The 15,114-nt window shown below is 37.3% G+C and overlaps 1 protein-coding gene across 1 annotated transcript; it reads left to right on the top strand.

Annotated features, from left to right (window-relative positions):
* Window positions 1-1,831: 1,831 nt before the first annotated feature.
* Window positions 1,832-2,767, top strand: LOC102913753 (olfactory receptor 4K1). Its single transcript, XM_006990986.3, has one exon. The coding sequence runs from the start codon at window positions 1,832-1,834 to the stop codon at window positions 2,765-2,767; it is 936 nt and encodes a 311-aa protein (XP_006991048.1).
* Window positions 2,768-15,114: the final 12,347 nt, after the last annotated feature.

Genomic DNA, 15,114 nt, shown 5'->3' with positions numbered 1-15,114 from the left:
ACATTTTCAATGAAAAAATCAGCAACTGAAAGATGAGAAGGAAGTTGTTGTCTCAGTCTAGTTGGAAATTCTGACCAACAGAGGGAAATTCTCTTTCTCCTTTTTTCTGTCTTGATGATTCCAGTTCTACTGGTTTGGGGTAATCCTTTAAAGATTTGGGTCAGAATCTGAAAAATACAGGGAACTGTGTTACAATCATCATCTGCTCCTGGGCACCTTTTTCAGGCTTTCTATCTAGAGCATTTACTCATTAAATGGACAAATATTTTTTGACTATTAAAATTTGCTTTTCATGAAGAATGGAATTACTAACAAAGTGATAGCAAGTTTTGCTTGAAGGTTTATAGTGAGTAGTGAGACAAATACTATGTGTTAAAATAAAGACAAATACAATTGTGCATATCTATTGTTTCAGAGTTTGATTGTTTGATTGCCACAGTTTTTAGATAATGTTGAAATAATAAATATTTTCATGTAACTAACTTGATCTTTCATCCAAAATGGTTCTCCTATGAGATATTTAGAAATCTGAAAATATTTCTTTTTGAGGTACAACAGCAGTAGAAGATTTATTAGAAAAAAGTTTACAAGTGTTCTGTATATAAGGACATAAATTCTACATGGTACCATAATATAACTTCTTTGCATTCAGAAATTCTAGAATTGAAAATAATTTGAGGGGCATTCAATTATTTGCTCAATCACATAGTTTGCAAGCGGTAAATTTTATTAATCTTTACTAGTGGGAAACTTAGTTATTAGGAAGAAAATGAGATTAAACTTTGAATCTGAACTATTCTCCTTTAATTATGAAATTATAGGAGACTGTGAACAGGATATTCCCGTTTTTTTATTACATTTTTTTAAACATGTAGACTAAAACCTATTAAAAAATAGAATTCTTGAAATAAAAATGAGTCTTTTTTTTAAAAAAAAATATGTTTTCAATTAAATAGGATTTCACCACTCCCCACTTTCCTGTCTCCAGCCACTCCCAGATCCCCCTGTTAAACCTATCCCATGTCCCCCATTACTTTCAATTTGGCAGCCTCTTTTTATTTGACTGTTGTTAGAACACACACACACACACACACACACACACACACGTGCATTTGTACAAATGTATATAAATGCAATCTTTTGAGTTCATTTTTGGTTTTGTGTGTATACAGTTGTAAGGCTGAGCACACTGTGTTGGTTGAGCCTAGCAAAAAATGATGCTAAATGATTAACATGTGCAAGCACATCACAGTATATTCTCCTCCTTCCTTCTGTTCTTCTTGTTCACCCCCTCACCACGATTAACATTATTAATCTTAATTCTTTGTCTTTCCTCACCACTAAATAAATGCTCTTTATTTTACACACTGGAAATGGAGTTATGTTGGTAGTTCACATTTTGGCAATGGTAATATTTTGTTGATTTTAGTAAAGATGATGAGAAGTTAATAAACTGTTTGTTTCCTGCTTTCGAATTCCTTCATTCTCTAATATGTATACAATATTTAGTTTATTTTTAATTATTGTTCCCAAACTTCTTAAAATCTTCTGAAGGATTCATTATTACACTTTTAAATTATGCTAGCCAAAAATGCCAAAAACAAAGTAAAACCTTGAGATAAAATTTATAAGTTGTATTTTTTCTCATTATAATATGCATATGTAATTATACTTGTTTCTCACTTTATACTCCATTTCCATATATGCATTATCAAATTAAATTGATACACTTGAAAGCACACCGTAATTTTCTTTATGAATTAGGTATATTGCAGTGCCATTGATGGTAATATTTTCTTGATTTTCATTTAGGTGACTTTACATTGGATACATGGCTCACAGTAATGAATCCACGGTATCTGAGTTTGTGCTTCTGGGACTTTCTAACTCTTGGGGACTTCAGCTTTTACTTTTTGCCATCTTCTTTATTATCTATGTGACATCAGTCTTGGGCAATGCCATGATTATTGTCATCATTTTCTCTGACTCACATTTGAACTCGCCTATGTACTTCTTACTCAGTAACCTTTCCTTCATTGATATCTGCCAATCTAACTTTGCTACTCCTAAGATGCTTGCGGATTTTTTCGTTGAGCGCAAAACTATTTCCTTTGAGGGTTGCATGGCCCAGATATTTCTTCTTCATAGCTTTGTTGGGAGTGAAATGATGTTGCTCGTAGCTATGGGGTATGACAGGTTTGTAGCAATATGTAAGCCACTGCACTACAATCTAATTATGAATCGGAGGGTATGTATAATTTTTGTGTCTATTTCCTGGGCAGTAGGTATTCTTCATTCTGTGAGCCACTTGGCATTTACAGTGAATCTGCCATTCTGTGGTCCCAATGAGGTAGATAGCTTCTTCTGTGATCTTCCCTTGGTGATAAAACTTGCTTGCATGGATACATACAGAATGGAAATTTTGACCTTGGCTAACAGTGGCCTGATATCTCTGAGCTGTTTCCTGGCTTTAATTGTCTCCTATATCATCATTTTTGTCACTGTCCAGCACCAGTCCTCCAGTGGGTCAGCTAAAGCGCTTTCCACACTAACTGCCCACATCACAGTAGTGATTCTCTTCTTTGGGCCTTGTATTTACTTCTACATATGGCCTTTTAGCAGGCTGTCTGTGGATAAGTTCCTTTCCGTCTTCTACACCATTTGTACTCCCTTACTGAATCCTGTCATTTATTCTCTGAGGAATGAAGATGTCAAATCAGCCTTGAGGAAACTGACAAAGCGCCATGTAAATCCTGGGAAAAACTAGGGATCTCTATGAAAGAGCTTCATATTGACTTAGAATGAAGAGCCTCCAGGGGATTCTAGAATCAGGCAAATTACCTTTGTTTGTGATATAAATGGTTAAATTATAGAAATGACCTCTTGTCCTAAATGCAAAGTAATTTCATAAAACAAGTTGCTGAGTAAAATTCAGCATGATTTCAGAGAAAAATTCTCACTGTTCTCAATTCTAAATGCACATTTAAAAAAATTGTTAGTGACATTTAAAAATATGTATTTTATATACTCCTGAAATTAGGGCCATGTATTCATCTGGGTTCTCTAGAAAAACAGAACTGATAAAAAGAATATATATAAGCAATTTATTAGGTTATGATATGACTATTCCAACAATGCCTGTCCCTCAGTAGAAAGTCCAGGAATCCAATAATTATTTATTTCATGAGGGTGGATGTCTCAACTCGTCTTGAGTAGAAGTGGACTTTAATTCCAGGGGAGGAATGGACTTTCCAGTTAGAGTGAGGGCAAGTGGCAAGTGCTTCCCTTTTCTATGTCCTCTATATAGGCTGCCACCAGAAGGTGTGGAACAGATTGAAGGTGGATCTTCCTACCTCAAAGATCCAGGTTTAGAGTGGAGCTTCCCATCTCAAATGATTTAAATAAGAAAAATACCTCACAGCTATGACACATACTTTACATACTTGCGGGTTTATTTAAGTCTACATGTATTCAAGTTGACAACCAAGAATAGCCATCACAAATCCATTCCTTGTCATCTTTGCACACAATCGTATCTTCTTATGTTGTGCTTAATTTCCACAACATAAAACAATCATATTCTAATTATGCATCACATGATATAACTATCCCATGTAAAAATCACAAACATGTTATGTGTTTAACTAGTTCATAGTTATATCAAACATGATATAAATACCTCATGTACAACCGTAAATACATTACATATTTTAGAATCGGTGGCAATGTCCCTTAAAGTACATTTTAGTATCTTAAAATTTAAATATGATAACCACTGATATTCTCTTAATTATTGTTATATTACACGAAGAAGTAATTGATGGAAGAAAACATAAATATCTGTACAAACACATTCTTAACAGAATATGACAGAACTATAGAAATAATCCTCATTCCTAAAACAGGTCATGAGTTTTAAATGGTATTTAAACTACATACCTGTAATACCCATTCTGTATTTTCTCCACCCTCAGCAAGCACCTTGGGAGGTCTTGCTTTTTTTTTTCCTGGAGGGGTAAGCCAATCGTTTATTCCTGAAGGGTTTGTGCTCTTTGTCATTATGCTTGGATTAGATTGTTGTAGTTTCCCATTGACTTTAATTACAGAATGAGGTAGTGACACCAAGAGATGTCCTAAATATCTCCTGCACTACAGACATAACTCTTACTTTTTTGTGGGAATGCAGCCCAATTTCTTTTTAGTAATCTGGATCTATTGCCAATTTTCACACTGTTACTCCTTCTTTAGCCTGTTGAATGAAGGGCATCAGAAGCCCAAAGTGGCCATGGTGAGGTCTGAGTTTTTAGTTCAATGAAATATTTGTTGTGTCTCCAAACATAAGTGCTCTCCTCTCTGAAACCAAAGCTTCTAGGCCAGCAGAACTTAAGGTCATGGGAAGAGGAAACAAAAATTTTCCTAGGGATTAATAGGAATGATAGTGAGTGGAACTATTTCATTTGTACTCCTTGATTCCTGGACCATTGAATCTTAATTCTGGGGAAAACCATACTATATATTGGATGCTGATTCAACGCATTTATTGCCTTCTGAAGAACCCTGACTAACAGCCCTCCAGACAGCTGCCATATAGTTATGTCTTCAAAAGGCATTTCCATTGTTCTATCAGCTCAGCTGATTCGGAATGTTGGGGAACATGGTAAGACCAGTGGATTTCATGATTGTGAGCACATTGTTGCACTTCTCTGGCTGTGAAGTGAGTTTCTTGATCAGAAGCAATGCTGTGTTGAATACTATAATGGTGGATAAGACATTGTGTAAGTCCACAAATGGTAGTTTTGGCAGAAGCATTTTTGCATGAATGACAAATTTATAACAAAACTGAGTATCCCAATAGGATAAAGTGTTGTCCTTTATGTGAAGGAAGAGGTCCAATGTAGTCAATCTACCACCAGATTCCTGGCTAGTTATTCTGGGGAAATATGCCAATTCAGGGCTTCAGCATTTGTCTCTGCCATTAGCAGTTCTAGCACACAGAAGTAGCTGTAGCAATGCAAGACTTAAAGTGAGTAGAAGTCCATGTTGTAGAGCCTATGCATATCCTCCATCTCTGCCACTAAGGGCCACTTTGACAATGGGCTCATTTGGGCAATGACTTAGGTAGTCTGGGAAAGAGGCTGACTGTTTACACAACAGATCATCCTATTTATCTGGTTATTGGACTTGTACTCTGCTGAAGTTATCTTTTGATGAGTATTTACATGGGACTCAGTATCTTCATATCCTTAGCCAATTTGGAGAAATCTATCCACACATCTCTTCACCAGATGTCATTCTCACAAGATTTCTAATCATGCTCTTTCTAACTCTCTTACCATTCAGGCAACCCATTGGCTAAAGCTCATCAATTGGTGAATATTTGCACAACTGGTCATTTCTCTTTCCAAGCAAAATGGACGACTCTGTGTATAACCTGAAGTTCTGACCATTATAAAGATTTCCCTCCATCAGTGTCTTTCAGGGGTATCCTAGAAAGGGATTGTAATTCTTCAGTTGTCCACTTCTGGGTCATACCTGCATAATGTTTAGAACTATTTCTAAACCAGGCCCTAGTCTTCTCTACCAGCTGACTATAGGGCACACCCCATAAGACTATAGGTGCATGCTTGGGAGCAGAAGGCATTGTAACAAGAGGAGAAGCCATAGGTATTTGCATAACTTCTTCATGTCACTTGTGCCTTTAAGAACTTCTCAGATGACATCACACATAAACCATTTCAATTTGATAATGGATTTCTGCTGTGCACATCCTACTTTATGGTCTTTTGGGTCAGATAATACCCTTTGAAGGAATATCTAATAATTATAATACCTTAAAAAGAGTATCTCTACATGCACAATACCACTGGACTCCTAAAAGTTTCACTGAGGTAGCAGGCCCTTGAAATTTGGTTTGATTTATTTCCCATCCTCTGGTGGGGATATGTGTTATCAACAAGTCCAAAGTAATTGCTACCTCCCACTCACTTGGTCAATTAGCATACTGTTATTGACATAGTGGGCCAGTGTGATATTTTTTAAAAGAGATAGACAATAGAGAACACTTCAAACTAAGTCGTTACACAGGGATGAAAAATTAAAACAACCTTGAGATAAAACTGCAAAGGTATACTGCTGGCCTTGCCAACTGAAAGCAATTGCTTCTGGTGGTCCTTACAAACAGATTACCCACCCCCAATGCATTTGCTAGACCAGTTTCTGCAGACTATGTCCCAGTGTATGTGTTAATCTGCTCAAGTAAGGATGCACATCTGCTCCAGTGACTTCAACCAGAGCCGCTTTTGATTATGTTTTCAATAGTCAGCTGTCTTCTTCATGACATATTTGTCTTCTGTATTTGTCAAATAGAAGAGTTAAAGGGAACCTCAAGACCTGAAACTGTCAAGTTCCTGATGGGTGACACTAATTTCTGCTATTCCTTCTAGACTATGATATTTTCTTTGGTTCACCATTTTCAGTGGTAGAGGCAGCTCCAATGGCTTCCTTTTGCCTTTCTGACTGTAATAGCTCTTACTACTCAAGTCAGGGAACCAAACTCTGAATTCTCTGGACTTCTTCACATATCTATCCAAAATATACATTCTGGAACTGGGGGAATAACTACATACTGAGTTCAGGAACCACTGAACCTACCATGAGTTGGAATTCAGGTTCAACTCCATTAATTACCTAGCTTCCATAAGTCCCTACTTTATCTGGAGGGACAAATGCTTCCTTGGGTCTCCTGGAATCATTACCAATTCCGAATCAGCATCCAATAGATCTCCAAAAGTCTGATTGTTTCTTTTCCCCCAATGTAATGTTACCCTTGTAAAAGGCAGTAGGTCACTATGGGGAAGGATGGGAGAAAGACTAACAGTAAAACTCTTAGGTATTTAGCAAATTCCTTCCTCGGGGGACCTGGCCATCCCTTCATTCAAGGGGTTTCAAGTTTGCTTAAGTCAGAAAATTGAACCACTTTCTGAGATTCTCTCTTGCTAGGATCCAATGTAGCATTTCCCCCTTTGTTTGTTTTTTCTTCCTTCTAATACACAGACCAAACAAAAATGCAATAAGCTTCTTATTATTTCATGCCTGAAAGCAACATGACTGATGAGCCAGTTTCATAGGTGGCCAAGCTTGTATCTCACCCTGGCAGCAGAACTTGGCAGTGTAAGAGTCACCCAGGTGCTACAGGTTTTTTTTTTATATTTTATTTTATTTTTTATTTTACAATACTATTCAGTTCTACATAATAGCCACAGATTCCCTTGTTCTCTCCCTTCCTGCCCCCCTCCCCTTCCCCCCAGCCCACCCCCCAATTCTCACCTCCTCCAGATCAAGGTCTCCCCCGAGGACTGGGATCAACCTGATAGACTCAGTCCAGGCAGGTCCAGTCCCCTCCTCCCAGATTGAGCCAAGCGTTGGCTGTTTGAAACCTGGGACTTATGCTACAGGTTTTGAAGGCATGAAGGAGTCATGGAGAGCAGCTGAAGTTTGGCACTATGAGAGGCCATTGGTGGAGGTGCAGCCGCAGTGCCAGTTGAAGGCCCTGGTTTGAAGGGGTCATGAAGAAAAATTGAGGCTTGGTACCATAAAGAGAGTCTGGAATGCTAATGGTGAAAGTACAGCTCAGTTGCAGCAGAAGACCTAAACATTCTGGAGATGCCAGTACCACGGGATAACCACAGGAAAAGAGCAGCTGATGGGAGTGGAACCTGCCAGAACTTGGAAGACAAGCTGTGTGTGCTGTAGAGGGGAGAGCTAGAGGAGTGACCCAAGCTCTTTGGAAGAGCCCAGAAGATTTCCAGTGACTCCCAGTATTGGACATTACTTTTATCTGATTGTGACTGTGCCCTGATATTTCCCTGTTGAACTAAGGAAATATTTAACCTATTTTTGATTTTACGTGAGTCCACAATTGAAAGACTGAATTTTAAAAGAGATTTTAGGTTTTAAAAGAGACTTTGGATGTTTAAAGAGATGGAATTTTGGAGTGTTTGAATTTGTAAAGACTGTGGGAATTTTTAAATTTTGAAGTATTTCATATTGTGTTATTAATGTGTTATCTTAGGGATTAATAAGAAAGAAAAAGTTGTAGCTTAACAGTGATTTATTTGTGTGTCAAGTTCACAAAAGGTCAGTTGTGTTGGATAGTTTTAGGTCAACTTGACACAAGCTGATGCCGTCTGAGAGGTGAGAATTGCAACTAAAATAATGGTTCCAAGGTGGTAGTGGCATATGCCTTTAATTACAGCATTTGGGAGGCAGAGCTAGGCAAATCTCTATGAGTTCAAGGCCAACCTGGTCTACAAAGTAAGTTCCAAGACAGCCAATGGTGTTACACAGAGAAACATCCCCGACCCTCAGTGGCTCATAAGATCAGGTTGTAAGAGGGCCTGTATGGCATTTTCTTAGTGATTGATGGGGGAGAGCCCAGCCTCAGCCCATTGTGGTTGGTACCATTCCTAGGCTTATGGTTTCTAGGTTTCATAAGAAAGCAGGCTGAGCAAACCATGGGAAATAAGCCAGTAAACAGCACCCCTCAAGGGTTTCTACGTTAGATCCTGCCTCCAGGTTCTGCCTGCTTGAGTTCTTGTCCTGACTTCTTCAATGATGTACAGTGATACGGAAGTATAAGCTAAACAAACCCCTTTCCTCTCCAACTTGCCTCTTGGTCATGATGTTTCACTACAGCAATAAAAACCCTAATTAGGACACTGGCATACTATTTACTTTTCTCTTTTCCTGACAGAATGTTGGACAAAAACAACTTTGACAATGAAATATTCATTTATACTTATGGTTTAAAGTTGCAGTTCATTGAGGAAAAGAATGTATAAAGACTGAATTGTCAACAGTGTAAAGTTTTTTGTTCACATCTTAGTTGAACACGAAGTAGAGATTTTTGCTAGAAACAGAGCAGGACTACAACCCTCAGGATCTGTCTCCAGCAACCCATTTCCTCTGCCCACCATTTGCAGCATATTCTCTCCAAGAAAGAAATGAAAGTTAAAGCAAAGTCAACTAGAAAATGATTACTAGAAATTAAGAAGCAAATGGTAAGTTGGTTGGAATTAGCAGCTGTATTTGATCAGTACATGCTATATACATGTATGTAAATATAAGACTGACCTCATTAATATAAACAACAAATATGTGCTATTAAAAAACTAAAATATTAATCATTATGATGGTGCATGCCTAAAATTCCAGTACTTAGGAGGTAGAGACAGGTGGATCTCTGTGACTTTGAAGCCATTCTTGTCTACAGAATGAGTTCTAGGAAATAGAAAGACCTTGTCTCAAAAAAAAAAAGAAAAAGAAAATTAAAATTATATATAAACTTTTATTATCCGATATTAATCAACTCATAGTTTGGAAACATTTGATAATATTCATCTACATAAATATCTGAAATATTCAATAATCTGCTAAAATTTAATTTTAAAGAGCAAACATAGGGCTGGAGAGTTGGATTAGAAGCTAAGAATGTGTCCCACAATCCACAATGGATGATTTATAACTAATTGTAGCTCCACCTCCAGCGGATCCAACACCTCCGGCCTCTATAGGCACCTGCACTCATGTGTGGACCATGCTCCACTACACACATACATAGAATTAACAATAAAATACAGTGAAAAACATGTACATAAAAGTAGACAAAACTCGCCGGGCGGTGGTGGCGCACGCCTTTAATCCCAGCACTCGGGAGGCAGAGCCAGGCGGATCTCTGTGAGTTCGAGGCCAGCCTGGTCTCCAAAGCGAGTTCCAGGAAAAGGCGCAAAGCTACACAGAGAAACCCTGTCTCGAAAAACCAAAAAAAAAAAAAAAAAAAAAAAAAAAAAAAAAAAAAAAAGTAGACAAAACTTGGCCATGGAATTTACAAATCAAATATTCAAATATGTTAGGAATAATATGAAGATTTTTATAACATTCAATAAGTATAGATATGAAATTTTAAATGCCTGTGTGATGCATACAGCAGAATATCAAAAATTTAAAATAATAATATGGCAGCTCTGTTTTATTATTGTTGAAGGCATGTATTTGAGCTATCATTTTGAAACTTCAACTGTCTAAGTTAGTTAACACATATATGTGTATCTACATACATATATGCATACCCTAAACTATATGCGTATGTATTATTTTATATACACATATATAAATGTTCTATTACCCATTAATTCTACTATGTACTTCTAGTTGTATGTGTATTATATGATATATTTTTAGCTAAGAGGCACATGCAAAATATTCTTTGCAATCTTATATTTGTATTTATATAAATTATTTATCAAGCCATGTGCCAACTTAAAATAAAATTAATGAACACATTATAGCATGTTAATAAAATGGACTGTGATGTAGCAATGATAAAAAGAGAGTACTGTATAAAAACACAGGTAGAAATTGAACAAAATAAAAAAAATTTATACATGATGTATTATTTCATTACATACATTTTTAAATAACCACACAGAGTTGTTTTGTGATAGTTGATCACACTGTGAAATCCAAGACTGTCTCAATAAAATCAACCTTGGATCAGCAGGAGGAGGAGCCAGCAACTAGTTGAAATGATGTAGCTATAGAGAGTAAGGAGGAACATGGAATCCAATGGTGCTGAGAATGATTTGAACTGTGGGGATCAAGAGGTTTCAGAGGAGAAGAGTTTTAATAGGTTGCCTAGACATCACTCTTGTGATATTTTGGTTAAGAAACTAGCTGCTTTTTGCCCTTGTCTGAAAATTTTGCCTGAGAATAAACTGAAGAGTTTTGGATTAATTTCGTCGGCAGAGGAAATCTCAAGACAGGCTAATATAGACTCTGTTGAGTGATTATTAGTGGTAACTTTAATGAAGATTTATAATGAAAATGATCAAGCTGAGTAGGGTAAATTACAAAATGTACAATTTAAGGAGAAAAAGAATACCAGAAAGTGCAATAGAACTCAGTCCTGTGTTCAAGAAAACAGATTAGAAAATGTAATAAAGGGAGCAGTGACCTCAGAGAATTCTTTAAAAGGAATTAAAGATTAGAGCCAGGTGTAGTGGTATGTGACTTTAATCCTAGTACTTTAAAGGTAGAGCCTGGTGGATTTCTGAGTTTGAGGCTAGCTTGATCAACAAAGCAAGCTTCAGGACAGCAATGCTTAGGCAGTGAAAGACAGAAAGCTGGTGAAGGAGGTGAATTAAGCAAAAGAGACCTCAAAGCTTGCCCTCACAGTGACACACTTTCTCCAACAAGACCACATCTACTCCAACAAAGCCATACCTCCTAATAGTGCCACTCCCTATGAGATTATGGGGGCCAATTATATTCAAACTACCATATTCCACTTCCTGGCTTCCATAAGCTTGTAACAATATCATAATGCAAAATGCATTAGTGCAACTTCAAAAGTCCCCATATTCTATCACAGTATCAGCAATGTTTTAAAGTCCAAAGTTCAAAGTCTCTTCTCAGATTCATGCAATCTCTTCAATAATTGAAGGAGGAGTTCATATTCCAGCCCCGGAAAGTGGCAGAACTTGGCAGCTTTGGCCACATGGTTCTGGCTTTAGAATTAAGGATAGAAAAAGTGGGTTATAGAATTTGCTTCTGAGCCTAAGGAAAGCCACTGAGGTCAGGCATGTGTCAGGAGTGACCCTGAATACAAACCTGGTAGAGAGGCCATTGCCTGAAGTTGTGAAGTTGAAGCCTGGATTGTCTTGGAAAGCTCAAGATGTTAGAGATGCTTGGGCCACAAGATATTTGCTGAGGAAAGCTGCTAACAGGTTACTGAACCAGCCCAAGAGAAATAAGTGTGTTGCAGTCAACAAAGCTGAATAGTGTTGGAGATCTCAAGATAATTTTGACATCATACATGGAAATGAAGATTTTAGAGTTTACCTAGCTGGTTTTTGGTCTTACTTTGGCCCAGTATTTCCTCACTATACTCCCTTCCCTACATTTTGAAATGGTAATGTATATCTTGTGCCATCATATGTTGGAAATATGTGATCTGTTTTTTATTTTTATTTTATAGGGGATTACAGTTAAGAGATTGCATGAATCTGAGAAGAGACTTTGAGCAATATAGTTTAGAACACAGCAATTGGTTAACAAATGTCAAATGGTCAGCCATCAAAATGTATACAACCAACCTGGGCCCATAGGAGCTCACAGAGAGTGAACTGACAAATAGGGAGCCTGCAAGGGAGTGACCTAAGCCCTCTGCATGTATGTGATAGTTGTGTACTTTGGTCTTCTTGTGGGACTTTTAACAGTAGGAACAAGGGTTGTCTCTGATTTTTTACTGGCTTCTAGGCCCTGTTCCTCATACTGGGTTGCCTTGCCCAGCCTTAATACAAAGCAAGGTGGTTAGTCTTACTACAACTTGATATGTCATGTTTTGTCAATATCCATGGGAGGCCTGCCCTTTACTGAATAGAAATGGAGGAGGAATGGATGGAGCAGAGGGGAGGTGAGGGGGAGGGACTAGGAGGAAAGGAGGAAGTAGAAACTTCAGTCAAGATGTAAAATAATTCGTTAATTAAAAAATAAAAAATGAAAGGAAAATGTATATATTTTTTTAATCTTAAAAAATCAAATTCTTAAAGACAGAGACTGTTGTAACCCCCACTCTGTGATGATACTCAAAATGTGAGTTAATAAAAACATGCAACAATTTGCATATCTATAACACATCATCAGGACAATGTCAAATTGAGACTATATCCATTGTCTTACTTTTCTTAAAAACATGTAGCAAATATGGTAATTCACATAAAACTACTGAAAAAGGTTTTTATTTGATATATGAAAAAATAAAACACAAGCATATTTATTTTCACTTAAACAAAAATAACTTGTACTTTTATAATATGGGGGATGATTATTTTGTTACATTCCATTATACGTTTTTAAAAAAGCAAACATGTTTACAAGTTACATCAACAACCACGGTAAAAGCCTGTTATTTGTATTTAGAGAAAAATAGAAATAAAATACACATATATTATAATACCACTTACTAAGACAGACTTAAGGATTTAATAGTCATAAATTGAAGAAGTAACCACATTCCACTTTGATAATTTGATACTTACTTTGTGTTTATTTAAAGAGAAAGCTAACTTTGCAGTTAGGACCAAACAATCAGAGCTCTGACATAAACTTTTTTTTTTCTTTTTGGATACAAGGTCTCACTCTGTAGCTCAGATTGCCTTGTACTTTAGTGATCTTCCTATATCAGTTTATTAAGTCAAGGAATTGTAGGTTTGAGCAAATATCACTTAGAGACTAATGAACCCGGATAGAAGGCCCGGAGATAAATCCATGTAACAATGGACACATGAATTTTGAGAAATGCATCAAGAACATATGTCGGGGTAAGACAGATTTCTCCCAGTCTGTAATCTATTTGTCTGCTGGTAATTTAATTTTCTGTTTAAAACTTTTAAAATTTCAGACTCTCTCTCTCTCTCTCTCTCTCTCTCTCTCTCTCTCTCTCTCTCTCTCTCTCTCTCTCTGAGTAATCTTGGAAGGGCAGGAAGTTCTAGTCTATACTTACAACCTCTAATGTATTTCCTGTTTTCCTCTAGCAGTTTCAGGTTTTAACTTAAAGATTTTTGAACTATCTTGAATAGATGTGGTGGGAGGTTTGAATCTATATTCATTCTCTGTGGATGGGTATCCAGTTTTGCCAAAGCATTTGCTGAGAAGGTTTTTTACCCAGGTGTATATTCTTAATGCACTCCCCAAAATTTACGTGGCCATTGTTACATGGATTCGTATCTGGGTTCTCAATCCTAGTCCCATTAGTCTTTGACCCTCTACTCAAACCACCACATTCCACTTGATGGCCCCCACATGCTTATTGCCATATCACAATGTAAAGTTGCATTCGGTCCAACTTCAAAAGTTCCCATAGTCTATCATAGAATCAACAATGTTTAAACATCCAAAGCTCAAAGTCTCTTCTGAGACTCAAGGCCATCTCTAAACTGTAGCCCTCCGCAAAATCAAAATCAAAAAACGTATCACATATTTCCAACATACAGAGGAACAGAATATACATTACCATTCCAAAAGGGAAGAAAGGGAGCATAGTGAGGAAATACTGGGCTAAGCAAGTCTGAAACCCAGCAGGGCAAACTCCAAATTCTGGATCACCATGTCTGATAACCAAAGCACTCTTCAGATCTCTAACTCCTTTTAGCTTTGTTGACTGCAACATACTCTCTCTTGGGGTGGTTCCACACCCTGTTAGCAGATATCCTTGGCAATCATCACACAACTCTGTCATCTCCAACATGCTGGGGCCTCCAGTGCAATCTGGGCCTCGTCTTCATAGCTTCACACAATGGTCCCTCTGGGCCTCTGTGCAGAAATCCTGCTGACACATGGCTGGCCTTTCTTGTATCCTTGATTCTAAAGGCCAAAGCTGCCAAGTTCTGGTGCTTGATAGGGCTGGAACTTGGCCCCCCTGTCCAATTACATTAGCATCAGATTTCCATTGTTAATTGTTTCCTTCACTGCTAAAGCTTTTATTTTATTTCTTTTTACAAGTTGGAAGCTTATCCAGATGTTGTATTGGCCTTATATCACCACTCCCTTTATTTCATTTACCATCAGACTATTCTTTAAGCTTTGAATCTCCTTGAGCACTGGACTTAGTCACATTTTACATTCCGTTACTCCTCAAACTGTACCTTTTGTATTTCTCTTTGTTCAGCTTGCTCCTTTTCTTCATATATTTGCATCAGAGTGATTACTAGTAATCACTTGACAGAACCAATACTAGACTGTCTTGAAATCTCCTCTGCCAATGCCATCAATTCAAAACTCTGCCATTTAGCCTCAGGCAGATTTTTAGGATAACGGCAAAAAGCAGTCACATTTTTTTTTTTGCTAAAATATTACAAGAATGGTCTCTAGGCCACTTACTAATATTCTTCCCTTAAGAAACCTCTTAAGCTTAGCCCCCACAGTTCAAATCACCCTTAGCACTGTCTTCCATGTTCCTACTAGAATGTCCCACCAAGCCCCAATTAAAACATCCAACTGGTTTTCTAGTGAAAAGTCTCACATTCTTCTGCTTTTCTCCAACAAGCAGCACAGTCA

Source organism: Peromyscus maniculatus, chromosome 9, assembly GCF_049852395.1.
Source record: "Peromyscus maniculatus bairdii isolate BWxNUB_F1_BW_parent chromosome 9, HU_Pman_BW_mat_3.1, whole genome shotgun sequence".
In the NCBI taxonomy this organism is placed as follows: Eukaryota; Metazoa; Chordata; class Mammalia; order Rodentia; family Cricetidae; genus Peromyscus; species Peromyscus maniculatus.
The sequence above is the reverse complement of the archived record's forward strand: the minus strand, read 5'-3'. Positions and strand labels throughout refer to the sequence as shown.

Coding starts and splice junctions, on each gene's coding strand:
- LOC102913753 (XM_006990986.3), top strand. CDS start 1,832: ATGGCTCACAGTAATGAATCCACGGTATCTGAGTTTGTGCTTCTGGGA.